Source organism: Lutra lutra, chromosome 2 (assembly GCF_902655055.1).
Source record: "Lutra lutra chromosome 2, mLutLut1.2, whole genome shotgun sequence".
Classification (NCBI taxonomy): Eukaryota; Metazoa; Chordata; class Mammalia; order Carnivora; family Mustelidae; genus Lutra; species Lutra lutra.
Window position 1 is genome coordinate 20,299,479 of NC_062279.1, and position 20,976 is coordinate 20,320,454.

At 37.4% G+C, this 20,976-nt stretch overlaps 1 protein-coding gene across 2 annotated transcripts in view; it reads right to left on the reverse strand.

Moving 5' to 3' along the window:
• The window catches only part of DLC1 (DLC1 Rho GTPase activating protein), a 419,765-nt gene extending 399,782 nt beyond the window's left edge, over positions 1-19,983 (reverse strand). The window contains exons 1-2 of one of the 2 annotated variants that reach the window (XM_047715908.1): positions 18,932-19,243; positions 2,171-3,315 (exon numbers count right to left, since the gene is read on the reverse strand). In XM_047715908.1, the coding sequence (XP_047571864.1) occupies positions 2,171-3,190 (1,020 nt within the window). In that variant the 5' untranslated portion in view covers positions 3,191-3,315; positions 18,932-19,243. Of the gene's footprint in view, positions 1-2,170; positions 3,316-18,931 lie in introns of both variants that reach the window. The other variant, XM_047715944.1, reaches the window with a different exon arrangement.
• Between the last annotated feature and the right edge of the window lie 993 nt (positions 19,984-20,976).

Genomic DNA, 20,976 nt, shown 5'->3' on the forward strand with positions numbered 1-20,976 from the left:
TTCTATAGTTTTAATTCCATTCTTTCAAAGTAAGTGCTATTAACAATTTTATCCCAATTTAGCTAGAATTTCACATTTAATCATATAGAGAGATTTATGCCCCATTTATATTTATAGCTATATATGCACATTTTGTCCTATGAGGTTGGTATGTGCTAGACATAGTGGTCTGCCACTGCCTTTTTCCACATATACTATATCTTCAGCATTATTCTGTTTAATGCACACAGATCTCACTCTATCTTTTTAATGGCTACATAGCATTCCAACAATAGATAAGCAATAATTAAACATTAATTATTGGTGGAAATTTAGGTTGTTTCTTTTTTTTGTCAGTAACATACGATATAATAAATGAACATCTCTGCCCATATATTTTTATATGTTTTACTGTTTTCTTTGGTAAATTTCTAAAATAGCTATTTGCCAGTTCAGAGGTATTTTAATATTCATTCAGTATAAAATAGAACAGAAATTCTTACAGATGTTGATTATAGAAGCTTCTCCCATAATCAAACCTTTCTAGAGTAACTCCTAAATTGAAATTTTGCATTTAATCTGTTTATTACAAAGCATCCTAAATGAGCTGTAGAGTCAAAGCAAATATTCCACCAGACAATGCCATAACACTTCAGAATGATGAAATGCTTAAAATAGAATATTTAAGTTAGAACTTGTAAATAGGTTATAATTACAGCTCTCATAAATGTAGCCATGCTACAGTGACATGTCCAAGAGCAAATTCTTTCCAGCATTCTTAGTATTGATATAAATGTCCAAGTGGTGAGCATATGTTTCTGGAATGTTTAATGTTTCTGTCAGCAGTTGGGCAGGGTTTGTCTTATTTTAGGGGAGCTATGTCATAGGTCAGTTAATAATTTCTTATGTCATTATTGCATTCCCAACAGATTTGATAGGATAAATGGACATTCCTGAAAAAGTGACCAGAGCATGCCAATCATAACAACTTTAGGGAGCATTAATCTTTTAAAACAATCTAAAAGGAAGGAAGAGTTTCCCAGAGGCACAGGATGCTCTGTTGTAATACAGTTTGAGCACATTGATCTTTGTTGTCAAGTCTTTGACTTCATTTACACTAACTTGTAACACGTGACTGATCTAGTTTGTTAGCAAAACCACAGTTTATGGAAATCAGACTTTTTTTTTTTTACCCGCAAAGAGAGAGATTGTTTTTTCATCATTGTAGATAGCCCCAGTTGAGCAGAACTAAGAACACTGGTTTTGTGTTAGGAGGACTGCAGTTATGGGTTAATATGATTATCATAAGAGGGGGAAGGATGTTGCCCAACCTGCAGGGAGTTTTCAAGGCCAATGACCAGATTGGATTTATAAAAGAAATCATATTTGTACTTCATAAGGATTGTAAGCACTACATTGCTGGAAGAACTTGGAGAAAATCTACAAGATAAGACAAACTTTGGCCAAGGGTCTACTAGCTAAACCATTCGTCCTGTAACTCTAATTTTTGCTTCTCTCACTTGGAAACTTCTTAGGGGAGTATGCCATCTACAGGATTAGTAAAGGGGCCTTGGCATCAAGAATAATTTTAGTTATTGGCTCTTTTTGGTTAAGAGTTAAAGAAAAGTTGATATGTCTAATGATGGCAAATGTGCCAGAGGATTATTTAAAATAGTATCAGTATATTTGGGGGTAGGGGAAACTGTTACCTTTGTGTATGTAAAGGAGTCCTTTTCTCCATGTGAATGATACCCCTTATGATAAAATATACTTTTTTAAGGGAAAAAGAAATAAATATAAATAATTGACATGAAATAAAGAAAATACTATTTCTTTCTTTCTTTCTAAAAATTAGATAACACTCTTCAGATAGGCCTTGACCTAAAAGCTATCTGGTGGCTATTTAATTCCAGTTAAAGAAAGTCAAACCAATTCTGTCTCCAACACAATTCCAGAATACAATGTTCACAAACTATTATAAATAATATTAGTGAAATGAATAGGTTGTTACTATATTTTAATTTTTAAGGATTTTGATGGTTTCTCCAAGAAGATACTCTGAGTTATACAGCAATACTATAAGGAGATAGAAACATTTACAGACCTCTTGAATCCGAGCAAAATAATAAGTGATGGTAAGAAAGATATTTATAAAATTCCCAAAGCCAGATAATCTGTGCATGTGTCTTACCTTTCTTTTGCGAAGCCTGACTGGGCTGTCCATGGGTTCTTGGGTGGCCAGAGTTTCCTTTAAGTGTAAACACTGCATGCCCTCTCCTGAGTTGACCTTTGGGAGACTTTTGTTTTGATGTTCTGAGAAACCACTCTTCTCGAGGCCATTTTCAGCTGACATTCCACCAGTGCAGGAAGGAGGTTGCAGAAGGCAGCTTCCAGAATCTGCTTTTAATAATGGCAGTCCTCTGTCCATGCAAGGAAGAGCCAAGAACTTGTCCTGTACTACACTGCAGGTGTTTCTTTCATGTTCATCTTTAGGGAAGTCAAGTTTCCTTCGTTGCTGAGCAATTACAGCAGAATTAAGCAATTGCTTCTCAGGCACAATATCTTTCACATTTGAAGAGTCACACACATTTATTTTATTAGATGCATCTTTTATTTCACTTAAGCTTATCTCATTACAAAGCTCCAGGCTTTTACTTACAACGTCAACAACTCTCTTCTCCCCCCTTTCTTCTACCAGTGCTAAGTCAGCTCTGTCTGCTGTTCCCCAGGAGTCACTCTGGTGATCGTCCATAATGGGCAGTGTCTTTCCTGAGGAGCCTGCTCCTCTGTTGTTATGTTGGTCTGATATTTTTTGTCCTTGGGTACTTAAAATCTGCTTATCATCTGTAACACATGGATCGGAATCGGTATCCTCGTCGGAAACATGCACTAGTGTTTCTGTGCTGGCCTCCAGAGAAAGAAAATGATCTTCACCTTCATGGCTGTCATTTTCATCCACCTCCTTTGAAATGTGACCCATTGGCCTCCCAGGAAAGTCTCTCAGCTCTGAACCATGGCAGCAGTCCGGGAGTGAAACACACCTCTCTTTACGATCCACATTTAAAGACGCATCTTTTTCCATACTTGCCTGCAAGCTGTCAGCTACTAGTCCATGATGACATGCTGGGTTGTAATCATCAGAATTAAAAGGCTGTCCCATCCACTGGGTCACATGTTCTTCCCAGCTTCTCTTTCTGATAGCTACAGACATGTCATCGTCGTTTAACAGCAGATAGAGAGATACGTTCCATATGAGACTAAAGGAGATGGAACTTGCTGAAAGATGACTTCATATGTAGTGATTCAAGAAGAGAGTGAGTTTTGTCATTTCGCCACCTATTAAAAAATTAAAAAAAAAAATATATATATATATTCAGGATCATCATTCTCAAGTCAAAATGTATGTTGGAAAAGAGAACATTTAATCTGAGCTATGAAAGATTAAGAGATCTTATAGAGCGTCTATTTGACGGCTTTAATGATGTTACTTCTTTAAGAAGTAGCCTCCTATTAGAATGAAATGTCGTACTTAATATTTCTGGTCAAAAAACAATGACAACACTTTAAATGCAGCTGGATCAATTGACCTATTAATGAATGAAGGTTAGGTACTGAATGCTTGAAACTCCCTTAAGAACATATTTGCATTACAATACTTAATAGAACTCAACAGAAGAAAGTTGTTGCTCTAGCTGCCATGCTTTTGTGCTTTACTTTTGTGAACACAAGTCCTTAAGGAAATCTATTTGCTAGGGGTGCCTGGGTGGCTCATGGGTTAAAGCCTCTGCCTTCGGCTTGGGCCATGATCCCAGGGTCCTTGGATCGAACCCCACATTGGGCTCTCTGCTCAGTGGGGAGCCTGCTTCCTCCTCTCTCTCTCTCTTTCTGCCTGCCTCTCTGCCTACTTGTGATCTCTCTCTCCGTGTTAAATAAATAAATAAAATCTAAAAAAAAAAAAAATCTATTTGCTGCTTGGTTTGAATTGCAGCAAAGAACACCAGGGGTCTGTTCATTCCAAATCGGAGCCATAGAGACAGCATGTGCAATGTCTCAGTTTGTGAAAGAACAAACTCCCAGGATGTATTTACTCCAGGGAATGACTAAGAAGCATGGAAAAAATCTAGTGTAGCTTCTATTAACACATAATTCATAAGAAAGTGTAATGCAGACCACTGACCGGGCCCTAGGATAAATACATTTACACGCACACTTATCACAGCTACTACTACTAGCTAGCAAGCTTGTTTTGTTGAAGCTTAGAGACATTATATAAGTTGCCCAAGGTCAAATATCCAGGAAGTATGCCAGGATTCAAACTAGGCCCTGGATCTGATTTAGCCAACAAATGTCACTGTTTCCACGGAAGGAGATTCTACCTGCGCCCCTTCCCTCCCCCCAGCTTTAGTACATATAAAATCTCAACTCCTCAGTCAGGAATTCAGAGAACCAAAAAGAAGATGTGAGCATGCTAAAACAACTGGGACAATTCCTCAGAAATTTCAGTCGCATTCTTCTTGGCTTCTAAGGAGTTTAGTTTGTGAACTGCTATTAGAATTTGGCCATAAAAATGTAAGTAAACCAGAAAACCAGGCCTGAGATAAGGTAAAATATAAACACATTCCAGGTAGCCTTCTCCTTTTTGCCTTGAATTATTCAAACCCTTCGTTCAAGGAAACAAATTATACCAATGTAAACTGAACTTTACAAAAATGACTAGTCCAAACCTTGTCCCATAATGAAACCAAATTATTGGACCATAAAAGAAAAATCCCATTCAAAAGAGCAGGCACTTCGAGTTTTTCCTTCACACAAGAACTGTTAGCACATAACATGGATTGGCTTATTGATTTCGGCCATAAACAAGATTAACTGCTGTGCTGGTTTTGGGTCACTTCAGTCTACTGAAAAGGATTCTGAGTCCCTACCAAAAATTTCAAGGTATTCTGACTAAGCACTTGCCAGAAAGGTAAATATTCCAATCCTATGAAGACCAGCAGAGTTAAGGAATATACTAGATTTGGTACCCTAGCCCGACGAAATATCTTTCTGGATACTATCGGGTTCCCTCAAAGGTCTGTGACCATTTGAAAATGGTCAGCCTGCACATTTTCCATGTTGGCATTCATTCTGCACTCAAAAGAAAATATAAAGTCCCCGAATTCCATGCATAAGTCATTATAGTGTGGGAGGCTACGGAAAGTGGAAAAAACGCATAGATGCAGGCCAGAAAATTTCTGCTTTCATGGGCAAATTTGGGTTGTAATAGGGCGGTTCTGTTTTAGATGCTTTCTTTTCTTTATTTTTATCCAGTGTAGAGAGAGCAGGCTAACTTAAGAAATGCCAAGTGGTATTACTGTGTCATTCCTAAGCCACATTCACATTTAAGTTGAGACTAAATTCTGGATTCATTTATTTTACTAAAAAGAAATTGAGTTTTATTAACTCTTTGGGGGAAGGGATTACAGAAAAGTTTTACCCTTAGGACCTTACCATAATATTAATTGACTTCACTCAACCTTGGCAAATGGGCGAGTGTTTTTATAATGTCAAAGGAAGACAGTTCGACAAGTTCTAAAGCTGTCTAGTTGCTAAGAGAGATGGTAAATTAGGTAGATTGAACACATGAAAGCATTAACTCCTGTCCTGTTCATCTAGGTTCTTTGGACATTTCCAAATCATTCCTGTGAATGTATAGTGTCTATATATATTTTTTTAAGATTTTATTTATTTATTTGTCAGAGACAGAGGGAGAGAGAGTGAGCGAGCACAGGCAGACAGAGAGGCAGGCAGATGCAGAGGGAGAAGCAGGCTCCCTGCTGAGCAAGGAGCCCGATGTGGGACTCGATCCCAGGACGCTGGGATCATGACCTGAGCTGAAGGCAGCTGCTTAACCAACTGAGCCACCCAGGTGTCCCTAGTGTCTATATTTTTTAAGGCAAAAAATTTCCTAATTATCCTTATGACCATCATCTCTCTATTTTCAGTGCTCATTCCATATCCTGTGGTCTGATAGATTTTTAAAATTTTTCTCTCTTCAAACCTTGTTATTCACACTTCCTATTTAAATACTATTTATAAGCTTGATAGTTAAAATCTGCTCCCGTGAGCTAAAGCCTGAACAGAGTATTAAGGAGAGGGTTCAACATCATTAGCCATCAGGGAAATTCAAATCAAAACCACACTGAGATATCAGCTTACACCAGTTAGGATGGCAAAAATGGACAAGGCAAGAGACAACAAATGTTGGAGAGGATGTGGAGAAAGGGGAACCCTCTTACCCTGTTGATGGGAATACAAGCTGGTATAGCCACTTTGGAAAACAGTGTGGAGGTTTCTCAAAAAGTTAAAAATAGAGCTACCCTATGACCTGGCAATCACACTATTGGATATTTACCCTAAAGATATTGATGTAGTGAAAAGAAGGGCCATATGCACCCCAATATTCATAGCATCAATGTCCACAACAGACAAACTTTGGAAGGAGCTGAGATGTCTTTCAATAGACGAATGGGTAAAGATGTGGTCCATATATACAATGGAGTATTACTCTGCCATCAGAAAGGAGGAACACCCACCATTTGCATAGACTTGGATGGAACCAGAGGGGATATGCTAAGTGAAATAAGTCAAGTAGAGAAAGACAATCATCATATGGTTTCACTAACATGTGGTACATAAGGAATAGCGCAGAGGCCATTAGAAGAAGGAAGGGAAAAATGAAGGGGAGGAATTGGAAGGGGAGACGAACCGTAAGAGACTATGGACTCTGGGAAACAAACCGAGGGTTTCAGAAGGAAGGGGGGTTGGGGGATGGGTGAGCCCAGTGATGGGTATTAAGGAGGGCATGGATTGCATGGAGTATTGGGTATTATATGCAAATAATGAATCATGGAACACTACATCAAAAACTAATGATGTCCTGTATGATGACTAACATAACAAAACATAACATAACATAATAAAATAAAATAAAGAGGGAATACTGGATTACTGTCAGCTGCATCTGAGTATATTGGCCTCATTTTCCAAATCATCTGAATTGACTAGAATCCATCCTATAAGTTATAGATGTCTTTGTAAAAGACCTGATTTTTCCCTATCAATCTCCTCATCAGATTGCTCTCTTTAAAATTATATTTCTAGGGGCGCCTGGGTGGCTCAGTGGGTTAAGCCGCTGCCTTCGGCTCAGGTCATGATCCCAGGTCCTGGGTTCAAGCCCCACATCGGGCTTTCTGCTCAGCGGGGAGCCTGCTTCCTCCTCTCTCTCTGCCTGCCTCTCTGCCTACTTGTAATTTCTCTCTGTCAAATAAATAAATAAAATCTCTAAAAAAAAATTATATTTCTAACTATTGACTATTTGTTTTGCAAAATTTTGTTACATTTTCTTGGTAATCCTTTTTGTGCATTTTCATTCAGAATGAGCTCAGCTGCTGAAGATTTGGATGAGGGATCTGGAAAAGTGTAGGTCATTTCAGGGTGTTGATTTTATGAAGTGAATTTCCATGGGGATTTTTCACTTCTTAAATTCATGTGTTCTAACACCACTATATTAATATTACAAGAGACTCTATGTACCTCTAATGTTGTAGCGATTCTGGAAAATGTTTGTAAAATGGCCAAATTTGCTTTTTGTGATATTAGTGCATAATATGTTTAGACACGAATTAATTTCAAATTTATTATTTGAATTAATTTTGTAACACCACTCCTTAACATAAGCATTTTGTGCCATACAGTATTTTATTTTATTTATTTTTTTAAAAGATTTTATTTATTTATTTGTCAGAGATAGAGAGAGAGCAAGCACAGGCAGACAGAGTGGCAGGCAGAGACAGAGAGAGAAGCAGGCTCCTTGCTGAGCAAGGAGCCCGATGTGGGACTCGATCCGAGGATGCTGGGATCATGACCTGAGCCAAAGGCAGCCGCTTAACCGACTGAGCCACGCAGGCATCCAGCCATACAGTATTTTAAAGTTAACTAAAATTCAATATTGTTATACTAAATGACATCAATTGGAGATGTTCTAGTTTGAGAATCACTGACCCGTATCTCATATCAAATGACCACGTTCTCCTTTGCACCTGCTTCTGAAATAAACACATACTACGTATTTTGGCCTTTCAACTGTCCTTAGAGAATAAGATTCCGATGATAATCACCACTTCTCATTCTACAGTCTGGGAGAATACAATGCAATTAAAGCACTGCAGGCTGAAATCAAGTGGGCAGGAATGAAAAACTGACAGCAGCACTGCCTGGCCAAGATCAGTTCTCCAGTACTTGTTTATCTAGTGGCCACTGGGCCACAGACACTCTGCTAAATGTTCGCAATGTAGATCTAAATAATATATTCCACCTTTCCTAACGAGCTTACAATTTTATGAGAGAAACTCACGTAGAGAAAAATACTAAGTCTTCTCATGGCCACAAATTCCATGTAAGTTTTAACATCAAGCAGAGGGTCATCAGTTTCTCCTTTCTTCTTTCCTCTCACCCACCCTCCCTCCCTCCTTCTTTCCTCTTTCTTTTCCTTTCCCACCCTTCCTTCCTTCCTTGTTCCTTCCCTCCTTCTTTTTTCATTCTTTCTCTTTCTTTCCTTCCTTCCTCCCTTCGTTCCTTCCTTCTATTTTCTTTCACCCTCTCTCTCTCCCTTCCTCCCTCTCTTCCTTCCTTCTTTCCATCCATCCATCCTTCTTTTTCAATAGTGAGTCCTGTGGGATGATGGAAATGTTAGGTAGGACTTCCAGAGGAGAGAATCCCTAAACAACGCCCTCTGTGGTAAATTTCCTGTCTCCACAGCATCCAGATCAAATGGGACCTGAGGTTCAGAGTTTCACCGTTCTAGAATCACCTCTTCGGGAAAGATGGCAGAGGCAACAATAAACTCCAGAGAATTACTAACAATGTGAAAACCCATTTGACACCTTGGAGGGGAACCACATTTCTCAGGTGCATTCAGAGAAAATTGAGGGGAGAGATTTAAAAGAAATTTTTTTTTTTCAGAAAATTTCACAGACCTGTGTTCAAATTCAAGAAAATCTGTGAAGTATGAAGTAATACAAGAAATAAAAATACACCACACCAAGAAACATTATTGTGAAATTTCAGAGCTTTAGAGGTAAGCAAATGAACATATATGTAATCAGAGAAAGAGAGAAAAGAGGTTATACATTACGCATTGGGAATCCCAATGTTATTGGATTTCTTAATAGCAGAATTGGAAACAAGACAGGCAAATGTATCTTCAAAATTCTGATGGGAACTTATATCTACCTTATTTTTAATCTACCTTATTTTTATTTTATTTTATTTTATTTTAATCTACCTAATTTTAATCTACCTTAAAAAATTTCCCCCTCTCCTCAAGAAGCTACTGGAGAGATAGTTCTATCCAAATAAAAGAATAAATAAAATGGAGAAGACATGGCAACAAGGGAGTCAGAAACTCAACACAAAGACCAGGGGATGGGATTTCTAGGATGAAATTTATGTAGCAGGCCTAGCAGGCAATCATTTCACATAAATCCTAAAGTTCTCTACAAGAGATGTCTCTAAGGAAAAACCATGGAAATAATAGATTATATGAGGTATGTGGCCACAATAAGAGGAATTTATAATAAAGTCAAACAATTTAGGTGGAAGAGTTAGTAATATTTACACAGAAAACAAAAAATCAATTATTACCTCCAGGAAACACAGGGTTTTAAAAGAAAGGAAATATAATCATAGTACATGACCTGGTTTAGCTGAAACTTTTTTGTGTAGCCAAATAATGCAAACAGCAAATACTGACTTAACAAAAAATTATGAAAGCAACTATTTTTGAAGCATAAAGTTTTTGTAGGAGTTGAGGTTAGGGATGCTGGGAAGAATCATCTCAGAGAGCTGACTCTTCATTTTTCATAATAGGAATTTAACAGATAATGACTAAAATGGGAAAAATATAGTATAATCATATTGTTTAGAAATATGGAGGTAATAGGGAAAACAGCCAAAAACAGTTTAAATTGTTATAGTTCTTTGTGTTATTTGCTTGAGGCAAAGAAAAATTTCTGAATCTCAGAAAGCATGTTAAATAATAACATAAATTTAAACTATATTTTAATATGTTCCACAGCAGTAATTTTAAAATTGAGTTGATAGGTAAATATGTCTACATTTCCTTTATAATATGTCTAATAGGACCCAAATATTCCCTGTGTTCCCTCCCACCCTCTCCATACCACCCCCTCACAAGTACAAATATATCTTTCTCCTTCCATTAGTACAATAAAGGTGCCAGTTTGGGTATTTATTTTGGGCCAATAATGTCATGCAATTTTCCATAAGATTCTTGGGTGATTTTTTTTTTTTTTTTTTGTCAGAGAGAGAGAGAGAGGGAGAGAGCAAGCACAGGCAGACAGAGTGGCAGGTAGAGGCAGAGGGAGAAGCAGGCTCCCTGCCGAGCAAGGAGCCGGATGTAGGACTCGATCCCAGGACGCTGGGATCATGACCTGAGCCGGAGGCAGCTGCTTAACCAACTGAGCCTCCCAGGCGTCCCTTGGGTGATTTTTTTAAATGGCCTTTTTCTTCCCCCAACCCTTTTAAGAACTCCTGCAAGTCAGGAAAAAATATTCTTGGTAATCCTCTTAGTGATAGCCTTCTAAAATGTTATCTGAACAGAAGTTTTAAGATACAAAAAGTAAGATGTAAATAACTTTAATTGAGTAAATGCATATGAAAAGAGGAATTCTCCATTGCATTATTTCAACTTCTCCTGGACACTCCATCATAGTACTTAGCATGATGGCAATTTTTCTCATTCAATCTCTTAGACCTTTAAATGTGTGTATCTCATTGTATCCTTTCAGAAAACAAACGACATACATAGACATATATATATATATGCATACACATACAAAAATAAAAATTTTAAAATATATGTACACACACATACACACACACACACACACACACAATTGGCTTCCAGGTTGTTTTAAAACACCTTCACACAGATTCTATGTATTTAATAGAAGGGAAAATAAAAGCATAATAGTACTGACATTTTCTCTTTATTTTCCTCTCTCCTTAGGTGGCCCCAGTTGCTTTGGTTTCCCTTAGGGTCTTTCTTCTTCATTACCCATCCCATGTTGAATTTCTAGGTCATGTTTTCCTTCTTACAACTCCTTTACAGCATATCTATGTGTAATATCTACGTAGCATATTCTCAGTCACTGACAAAAAGAAGAAAAGATATGAGGAAAATAACCTCCTTTTAATTGCAAGTGGTTTCAGCTCTCTAAAAGGCACTCTTACAAGAATACAGAATGCATCTGAACAGAGAAAAGAACATTTCTACATTGACCAACTTTGTGGCTAATATGATAAGTCAGCAAAATGGAGACACTGGGAATCTGAACATCCTATCATGATTTTAAATCTTTATGTGTCTTCGTCTCCTCTCAGGGAGTCACATTTGCAAACAGAAAAGGCCTCCAAACCACTTTAGAACTGAATTAGACAACTAGAACAGAAGCAACAACATAGACATGACCACAACTTAATAAAGTTCTTCAAATGTGTGCTTGCTAGTTTCAAAGTAAATCTTCACTACAGTGAACATTTGCAAAGGCCAGAATGAAATTTGTTTTCTTGATGGAGCTGTTAAGGAATGAATGATCTAGCGAACCAAATTGTGCACATTTGGGTATCTTCCCACTGTTCCCCCAGCTCAATGATAACATGAAGAGGAATGCTTTTCATTGCCAAACTGATGTCTCATTTCAAGATGCTCAGGAGCAGTAAGAAAGTGGGGGCAGATACGACTCTTCCTAATTCCTTTATGTAAATGCGGGAACAAAGAGCCAAAAAAGATAACACATTTTAAAAAAGCATTTCTATGAGTCTACTCAGGGGTCAGAGTAGCCAACTTTTAGCCAAAGACAATTGGTGCTTTTCCTTTAAAATATTCAGGTTGTCTAATCCAAATCAGAAAGGGCTAGAAATAGACTGTGGGAGAGAGAGACCTTTAATAATATGATGCAGGAATTTATCTTCATATAATTTCATGCAGATTGTCTTTCTTTGGTAGCAATCTGCATTCTAATTCTTCACAAAATCATTACCCATTTACTTTCGCATATTTTGTCAGATGTTGCAATTTACTCATTATGCCTCATTAGTTGTCTGTGGAAAACAAACTCATTGAAATTCTTTTTTTTTTTTAATTATTTATTTGACAGGGAGAGAGAAAGAGTGCACAAGCAGGGAAAGCAGCAGAGGGACAGCGAGAAGGAGTCTCCCTGCTGAGCAGGGAGCCTGATGTGGGATTCGAACCCAGGACCCTGGGATGACCTGAGCAGACGCTCTGGCAGATGCTTAACCAACTGAGCCACCCAGGTGCCCTTCATTGAAATTCTGTATTGGTAAATTATTGAAGCTTAAAATATTACATATGGAATAGCTTCCATGTATTTGGGCTGTCTGGATATAAAAAAAGTTAGTAAATTATAGAAGAAACCACCCATAATGAACTAAGTCAGTGGAATAAGCATTATATTACTTTTTCCAAAAGACACATCCAAGTCTCCATCATTTCTGGTCTTTAGAAGAAAAAGGAAGAAGCCGGTATCCAATTTAAAATATTCTTTTAAGATTTATCTATTTTTTGGGGGGGTGGGAGGTTGGGGGCACCAGGTGGTGGGTATTGTAGAGGGCACGGATTGCATGGAGCACTGGGTGTGGTGCAAAAATAATGAATACTGTTATGCTGAAAAAATAAAAAAAAAAGATTGTAAAAAAAAAGATTTATCTATTTTTATGTATATCTCAACTTTACTAAGTGTGGAAAATTGTTTCTTATACTTAGCTTTCAGAGTCAAAGATTCCAGGAATTAGACAAATGTGACAATGAACTCTGTTCAGTTCACTAGAAGTCAGCTCATCATAAAAAATCAGGTTTCTAAAATTGCAAAAATTATTATTCCTGTGGTGCCCTATTTTTACCTTCAGGTTCCTGCTATGTAATGCAGCCTCAATAATTTCTGATTTTTTTTTTTTTTTTTTTTGCAGGGAGGAGCCCAGATCCTGGCAGTGTTCAACTTATTACCCCTTACAGCTCAGGTCAGCCAGGTCTGCAGAGTCTCTAAAAGTTTTCTTAAGTCACCCAGATGTAATTTGAGGAAATCTTGGAAAACGTCATAATATTTGCCTGATATCACTAAGACCTTTTGGGGGATAACTGATTTCCAAAAGATTTCCCAAATTCACACCATCATGGGGAACAAGTTTGCATCATGGATGCAGTAATTTCTAGCTATGTGTATTTTCTTTGGGTTTCCCCATTTTATTTTATAAAAGTACACGGTTTTCTCAATGATAGTGTTCCATCCTATGCAGAATCCTTTAAGCATTTAGAACTATACCATAGCTTAGCTATTTCTGCAAATAAACTCACTAATTAACCACTTGGGTTTTTGCCTTAATATCTTTTTTCTACCAAAACCCTATTACCAAAGAAAAGTATTGTCTTTGTTCTGAACTTGCTCCAGTTGAAATTTTTCATGTGAAAGGAAATAGTTTAGAGTTAAATTTGTCATCAAGAACTTGGTTGCTTTTTGTTTTCGAATGGCAAAGCAGCGTTTCTATTCAACAAGGGACACGGATTATAATGCTTTATCATCAGCATGGTGAGCTGTGTCTTTGCTTTAAGTGGCCACTTTCTATTTTTAGCTTTGCTATCATTTCTAAGAACCCTCTAACGGTAGACACAGTAATCACTAACTGCAAATGAGAAATATGGCTACACCCACCCAGGTGCTTGGCTTGCTACGTGCCAAGAGAATACTGAGATTTCCCTCCTCCAAAAAGTATGACTTCCACTGAAATTGGGAACATGACATCACTGGGAACTTAACTACTTCTGTTAGGTCACTATCCTACCAAGGGTTGATGCCTCTGCCATCAACTTTGCCTGCTGTTCTTAATATCCTTAATTCTCATCTTATTTAATCATGTACCTATGCCCAGTGGGGCTTGTTTTGATTTCCAAGTGTTCTTCTATATACCCAACTAACAGCAAGCACACTGAAAACTTCTGATCATGATAATAGGAACAGTAACAAAGGACTTCCATTTACTAAGCATTTACTGTGGGTCAGGTACTGTTCTTACACCATCTCCCTTGGTAATAGTACTCACAAATACTCCGTGGAGTAGTTGCTATCACTGCCTTAATTTTATAGGGAGGAATTTTGGCAGGACTTAGTAACCAGCTCAAGGTCAAATACCTACTGGTGGCAAAAGTTACGATCTCCATTTTTTTGTGGAGCTAAGATGCCTGTTAAAGAACCATTCCCTCCCCCACCCCCCCAGTGATTTGGATTAGTTACCTAGATTTTGTGTTCCTCAGTTTTCTCACCTCTGTAATGGGAATAACGAAAAGTTTTGTTGAGGGGAAAATAATAGTATTAAGCTAAAATAATAATACTAAGCTAGCGATACGCATAGAACAGTCAATCCATTGCATATTGTGAGAATTCACTAGATGTTTGGGTACGGGATGCTGCTGCTGATGGTGAAAACGGTGACTCCTTTAGTTTTGATTGATTTTAGCTGCAGAATCCATGGCTGGATATGAGACACAACTATCCCTTGCATGCCCATGTTGTTTCAATATAAAAGAGCAATTTGACCAAAATGTGAAATACCATGAGTCTTTCTTCCTTCCTTGACTAATTGACCTATGCTTTTCTAAACAAAGATTTGTTTGTTATACTGTGTGCAAAACAGTTTGCCCATATAAAATCTCATGGGCTGCTCAAAATGACCCAATGATAGAACTGTTCTCATTATCTTCCTTGCTTTACCAATAAAAAGCAGAAGCTCAAAGTAGTTATGGGGCAGGCTTCACATTGCAGAACATCAAGTGGTGAAGATACAAATCAGAGCCAGTTTTCGGACTCTGCCCAGGAGCTTTTCAGTTCACCACCCCATTTAAATTGTGGAAAATTCACTAGAGCTCTGCTGTCACTGGTTTCACGTAACTTTTACTTTTAAACTACTTCTGGATGCTCATGCTTCCCTCTGGTTTTTAATGAATTTGTAATGTCTTCTTATGAGAATGTTGTTAACCTTTGGCCTGAGGCTCTGATGATTCTTGACAACCTCTTATCATCTTTCCCCTGTAAAAATTATTCTATCACGGCAGGATGTCTGGAAAATCGAAAAAAAAAAAAAAAAAAGTCCCACAATGCCCACTCTTTATACCAGTTTTGCTTTCCTTTCTTTCCTCTTTCCCTCTGATTTATTCCACAAACGATTATTGACAAAACAGGTATTGATAGCATCTGACATGCTAGGATATGTTTTTGGCTGAGAATAACAAGAAACATTGAATTTCTAAACTTGCTCTGATCTTCCTACTTCCTTTCCAACTCATTTCCATGATAGGATTGATTTTTTTCTTTGAATTATTTGAACTGTATTGCTAAAACACTTTGTTAGTCTAGTCTAATACAAAACAAGCTTTTTACACGTACAACTAGTACAATAATTTTTTCTATCCATCTACCTTAATTAATGAGCACATTTATATGCACATGGTTTACATCGCCTTCCCACTATTTTTTGCACGTGAGTCCTTATTTAATCTTTTCAACTTTATTTGCATATTCTATAATCTACTCAATCAAAATCAATAATCTCTTTTTAACTAGGTCTAAATTCACCTTTATTCTGTTTAGTTTCATTAAAAACTAAGTCCATCTGTTTCTCAAAACTCTATGAACTGACTAGCAATTTAACACCAAAATATAACCATGGAAGTAAGTCTCTATATCCACACCAAAGTCAATCTGGAGTTGGACTTCTTTCCAAACTTGTTTGGTTTAAGTTGTAGACATAAGGGGCTTATCATTCAATGGGGGAAGAAGGTACAACAGTCATGCCAATTCCTTCACATCTAGGGGTTTTTAGTTTTCTCACATCCTCTTTAAATTCTCATGTACAATTACTGACATGTCTCTATTTTTATCATAAAATTCTCTGATCCAAATCTAGACCAACTCTTTGGAAATTTGTTGTACTGTAACGATTTCTACAGAAATATTCTTATTGTAAGATCATACATGAATTCATTCATTCTCCAAGAAGAAACAAGATCAAAACAAAGGATTAATTTAACATGTCCCCAATGTAGACTTGTGTAAAGCCTACAAGACCCAATCCTCTATGAGTGAGATTAAAGCATGCCTACAGTCTTGATAATGAGGTGTATGGTATGGGCAGGTTTAAGTGTGGTTAGAAAAAATCCTCCTTTTAAATTATAAGATTCTTAAGAAAATAATAAAATGATGTATTCTCTTTTGCTAGGCTCTCTAGTCACCGTGTAGTCAGTTATCTAGGCTACTGCTTTATTTCATTGATTCCTCATTCCAATAATGTGTAGGATAGAGACACTGAAAGGGTTGAATAATGCATCTTTAAAATGTAATAACATCAGGAAATTCAATCTGGTTCATAAAAATGGGGGAAAAGGGATCATGACACACATTCTAAGAAATGGCATGCAGTAGAAATGACATATATTCATTTTGTGAGAAAGTCTCTTGCCTTGGAAAGGGCAGTGTTCAGTGTGCATGGCAACATCTACTGTCATATATGAAGTATGATGTAGCTTAAGCAGCCAACTCTCTCATTTTACACTGCACTGGTCAGACACGTATTTATATACTGTAAGAAATTCTATATTCTACAACTAAAGGACTTTGTAGAAGGCTTAGAGTAGATATGTGAACCAATTAATGGATTGAAAATAAGCTGTACAAGGGAAGATGAAAGGAATTGGCTTTATTTGGCCCACAAATGTACACTTATGTTTTCTTATGTCCATTTCAGTTTTCCATATTTCCACTGAGGAAAAACCCATAAAACTGGAAATAAGCTACAGCAATAGAGTTGTAGGTTAGATAAAAGAAAGAATATCTGTGTACCTGAGATCCTTAAACCGATTCTGCTAGGGGGAAGTAAAATCTCTGAATGTCACTGGTTGGGACAGACTGGTTATGATACCATTTGAACATGAGGATATCAATCAGACAAGCTCCTTTCTGACACTATTCTCTTAAGAAACATCAGTTTAAAATTAATATAACTATTAGCATATGGATTGATTTCCTTGGCATAAACATGAAATATAACAAAATGGTCACCAAAGAGTTACTCCACTGACGTGTTTGTTGAAGGCATGAGAAAACTTTTACATATGAGAATATTTCATTACTTGGGTGAATTTGGTTCTTTTTTTAAAACCATTATTTGCCCCCCCCCCCCATACTATACACGGGTGGCAACTTTGAGCCTTTCTTATTTTTTAAAGTGGTACTACAATTTTCTGTCAAAAAGTAGCCTTCTACTGGACATATTCATACTTTGTTCTGCATGATTATTATTTGAGAGCAAAAGGATATAGTATAAAGATCTCTGAATTATGAGGTGGTGTTCCACTGTCATCTCTTCTACTAGCTAGCAGTGTGACCTTGGACAGGTCACTTTTGAATGTCATTCCTCAGCTCTCTGAGGCAACCTAAGGACAGTGTTTGAAGTGGTCTCTTATGTTCTTTCCTTCCTAGAAATTCTTTTCAGGGATTTTATTAAATCATAATTCAGATAAGCCAGCATTTTATTTTTCACATGCTGAACAAGATTTTTTTTTATCATATTTAAATGTTTTAACACATCTTAAATTGTTAGTGGATAGTTAAAATATATCAAGATAACTTATACTAGCATAGAATCCAATAGTAAGTTAGCTAATACAACAAATGGTCACTTGTACTGTGTAAAAGTTTGGAATTAAAACACTTGATTTCTTATGATCCAACTGTCAAACAGCTCTCATCTTTCATTATGATGTTTTGTATTCATCTAATTCATTTGGAAATATACACAAATATCTATCCCCTTCACATATCATTCCACATCATTCCTATAAAAAAATTATTTTCATTTTCAATTCTTTGGAAGTATAAATGTCACGGTATGTTTTGCATTATAAGTTCATTTTATGTCAATCATTGCTAGATTTCTTTCTTCATATATTGCATGTTTAGACATTTAAGATACCTACAGCCCAGTGGAAATCTAATTTTATGACTGTATGAATTATGAATACATGATTGGTTTTTCATGTGATTGCAGTGATTTCCAGCTGCCTTAAAATAATAATACTGAATGTCGCTGTCATTGAGATTTACTTCAATTCTTCAAAAATGTTCACAAAAATATGACCGGAGCAGGGAATCCAGGAAAGTTAATACAAACTAAATCCAATTCTAATACTTAAATTTTTAAAAGTCAGATCAAATACTATTTAGGATAGAAATAATTTATGAAGTTTCATGTGTGTTTTGTTTTTTTAATGAAACCTTTAAGCTGTACATTAACAGCCTGCACTGTGGTCAACACTATTTTGGGGAAATACTGAGGAGTCCTATCTTCATACTTTACATGACACATAGAATATTCTTTGGGGATTCATTATTAAGAAAAGCCACTCTGGTGCTACCTATTCTCCCTGTTGGCAAAGGAAGGGGAGATCAAAAGAAATCGTCTACACCTCACACTTAAGGGTGAGAATATATATTTGTTTTTGTATTATGCCATGCACTAGGAAACCTGGTTTTATTCATTAAAAAGGTAAGATAAAAAGGGATTAAACTAAAATCTCAGTTTGTGGAGGGAAAGAGTAAAATCTCTCCGGAGCCTCTTTGAAGAATTGACATTGTGCTAAAACAATTTTGACTCGCAGTTTTCCCCTCCCTAAACATTTTCCACTTCCAAATTTCATAGCTTACTTAGCTCCCAAACATAGGAAACCACCACTCCGTGCACGAAGCTAATGTTTCTGTCAAACTTTCTGCCTCTTCCACGACCGCCTCAAAGTATAAAGACAAGAGAGTCCCCAGCGTCTTACCTAGACGAGGAGCAGCAGCTGAAACGCCCAGGCATGACATTGTTCAACACTCAGGCGAGGAAAGAAGTCCGTCCCCGTGAGCTCCTCCAGAATATAAGTTCACATTTCATGGTTGAGATCATGGCTCTATTCTAAGCTGTTTTAACGCAGAGCGTGATTCTCACAAAAACACCGTCTGCAGCTGGAGGGAGCCTGGGCTCACGCAGGAGTCTGTCGAGGCGTTCCTAGGGACTTCTGTCCACTCAGTTCAGACTGATGTCTTGCGAAAGGGGCCTCCACAAGCAGGCCCAGATTGCCTGGGAAGCATTTCCTGCCTCTGAGTAGTGCATGTGAGAAAGAGTGCACGAAGCAGAGGGAGGGGGGCAGAGCAGAGCCCGCCTGAGCGATTGAGGAGTTCTGATTTTACACAGAACTGAAGGGAGTTTGTCAAAGCTCTTGAGGTGATTAGCTGGAGAGTCATAAAGTCCTAGAGCTTTCTCTATCCCATACTGCTGATGAATTAAGAAAAGAAAAAGAAAAAAAAGAAAAAGAAGAGCAAGGAAAGAAAACAGTTTTCTCCCTCCTCTACAGCTTTCCCACTCTATTAAATGTGTAGGCACGACTTCATCAAAATACCTCTGCCCTTCTCCTCGCAAAAGATCTCTTCTGGGAGCAAGATGAATTTAAAGATTTAAAACGGTCATCCCCTAAGTAGGAAAACTTTTTTTTTTTTTTACACTACTCACAATTTAAAATGCTGCAGCCCTACATCCTGTACCTGAGAGGATCTGTGAGTAAAACCCCAAGAAATCAGTAAACAGGAACATGGTCTTCAAATCTCTCCCATCCCAGGAATCTTTCACAGAATTAGAGGAGTTCCTGTCATGGCACATGCGGCATTACCTCCAGTCAGAATCCTCCAGTCACACAAACGCAGTGCTGGGAGAGCAGAAGACAGACTCCATCTTGATCCTATTACAGTCTTGCTGACATTAACCACTTGCAACTTCTTCCATCTAGCCTGACAGAGTCCCTGAATCACATCTCCAAAGCAGCTCACGGTATCTGCTTCCTTTGTCCGACACAAATTTTGTGAACTATCATCTGTTTATCTTTTCTGCTTTCTTGTGCCTCCACTGAATGACTTCCTCCTAGCTGCTCCAGGCTGGGAACTTGGACTACCATTTGGTTTTGATTAAAACCAGACAGCCAACTCTGGAGAATTTAGGGAATAAGCTAATGGAAACTGCAAGTATGGCTTTAATTAGTGCATCAATTAATAATAGATGTTAGCTCGTCTTATAATAAGACGACACAAATATCAACACAGAGGAAGCTCAAGTGCTTTCAGGAAAGAAGTTATACCAACTCTCATTCCTTTATGACCCAGAATTCTCCTTAGGGAAAGTGGAAGGAAAGAAGAGGGATGTGGCCTTGGGACATCCAGGTTGTGGAAAGCCCAGAGAAGCAGCTTTGTTGTTTATACCAGAGAAACAGGAAACAGTATCTCTGAGTTTAATTATCTTGCTTGGGTGAAATTGCTCTGTAATGTCTCTCTTCTACTTTATTTACAATCAATGGATTCTCTTGCTATTTATGACTTAAGAATTTTTTTTTTCTGTGACTGGTGATTAGATTAATCTGATTATTGGGTCTATGCGCAGTTTACAAATTCCTAGGGATTTCCCATAATGGGAGTTACGAAAACAATTCTAATTTCAATGTGATAAATGAGTAACATAGAGAGAGCTACAAGAAATATTAAACTTTTTAGCCCTAAGATTCACCCTGTACATCTCTGACATGGTAAGTACTCTGCATTGTTTGCTTTTATTTTCAGTTGGCTCTAGTTTTTATAAAGACTGACAGATACCTGGGAATCCAAATGGCCATCTTTTTGGTATCCCCAGAGAGTCCTGGGTATGGTAACTCGAAGAAGTATGATGTGATAGTTACTATTTCTTTTCTTATTGGATAATTAAAATCTCTCAAAATTAATGCAAAGCATGGACTACGAGAGAAATAGGAAAATGGCAAGATTCACATATCGCACATGAATTTGAAGA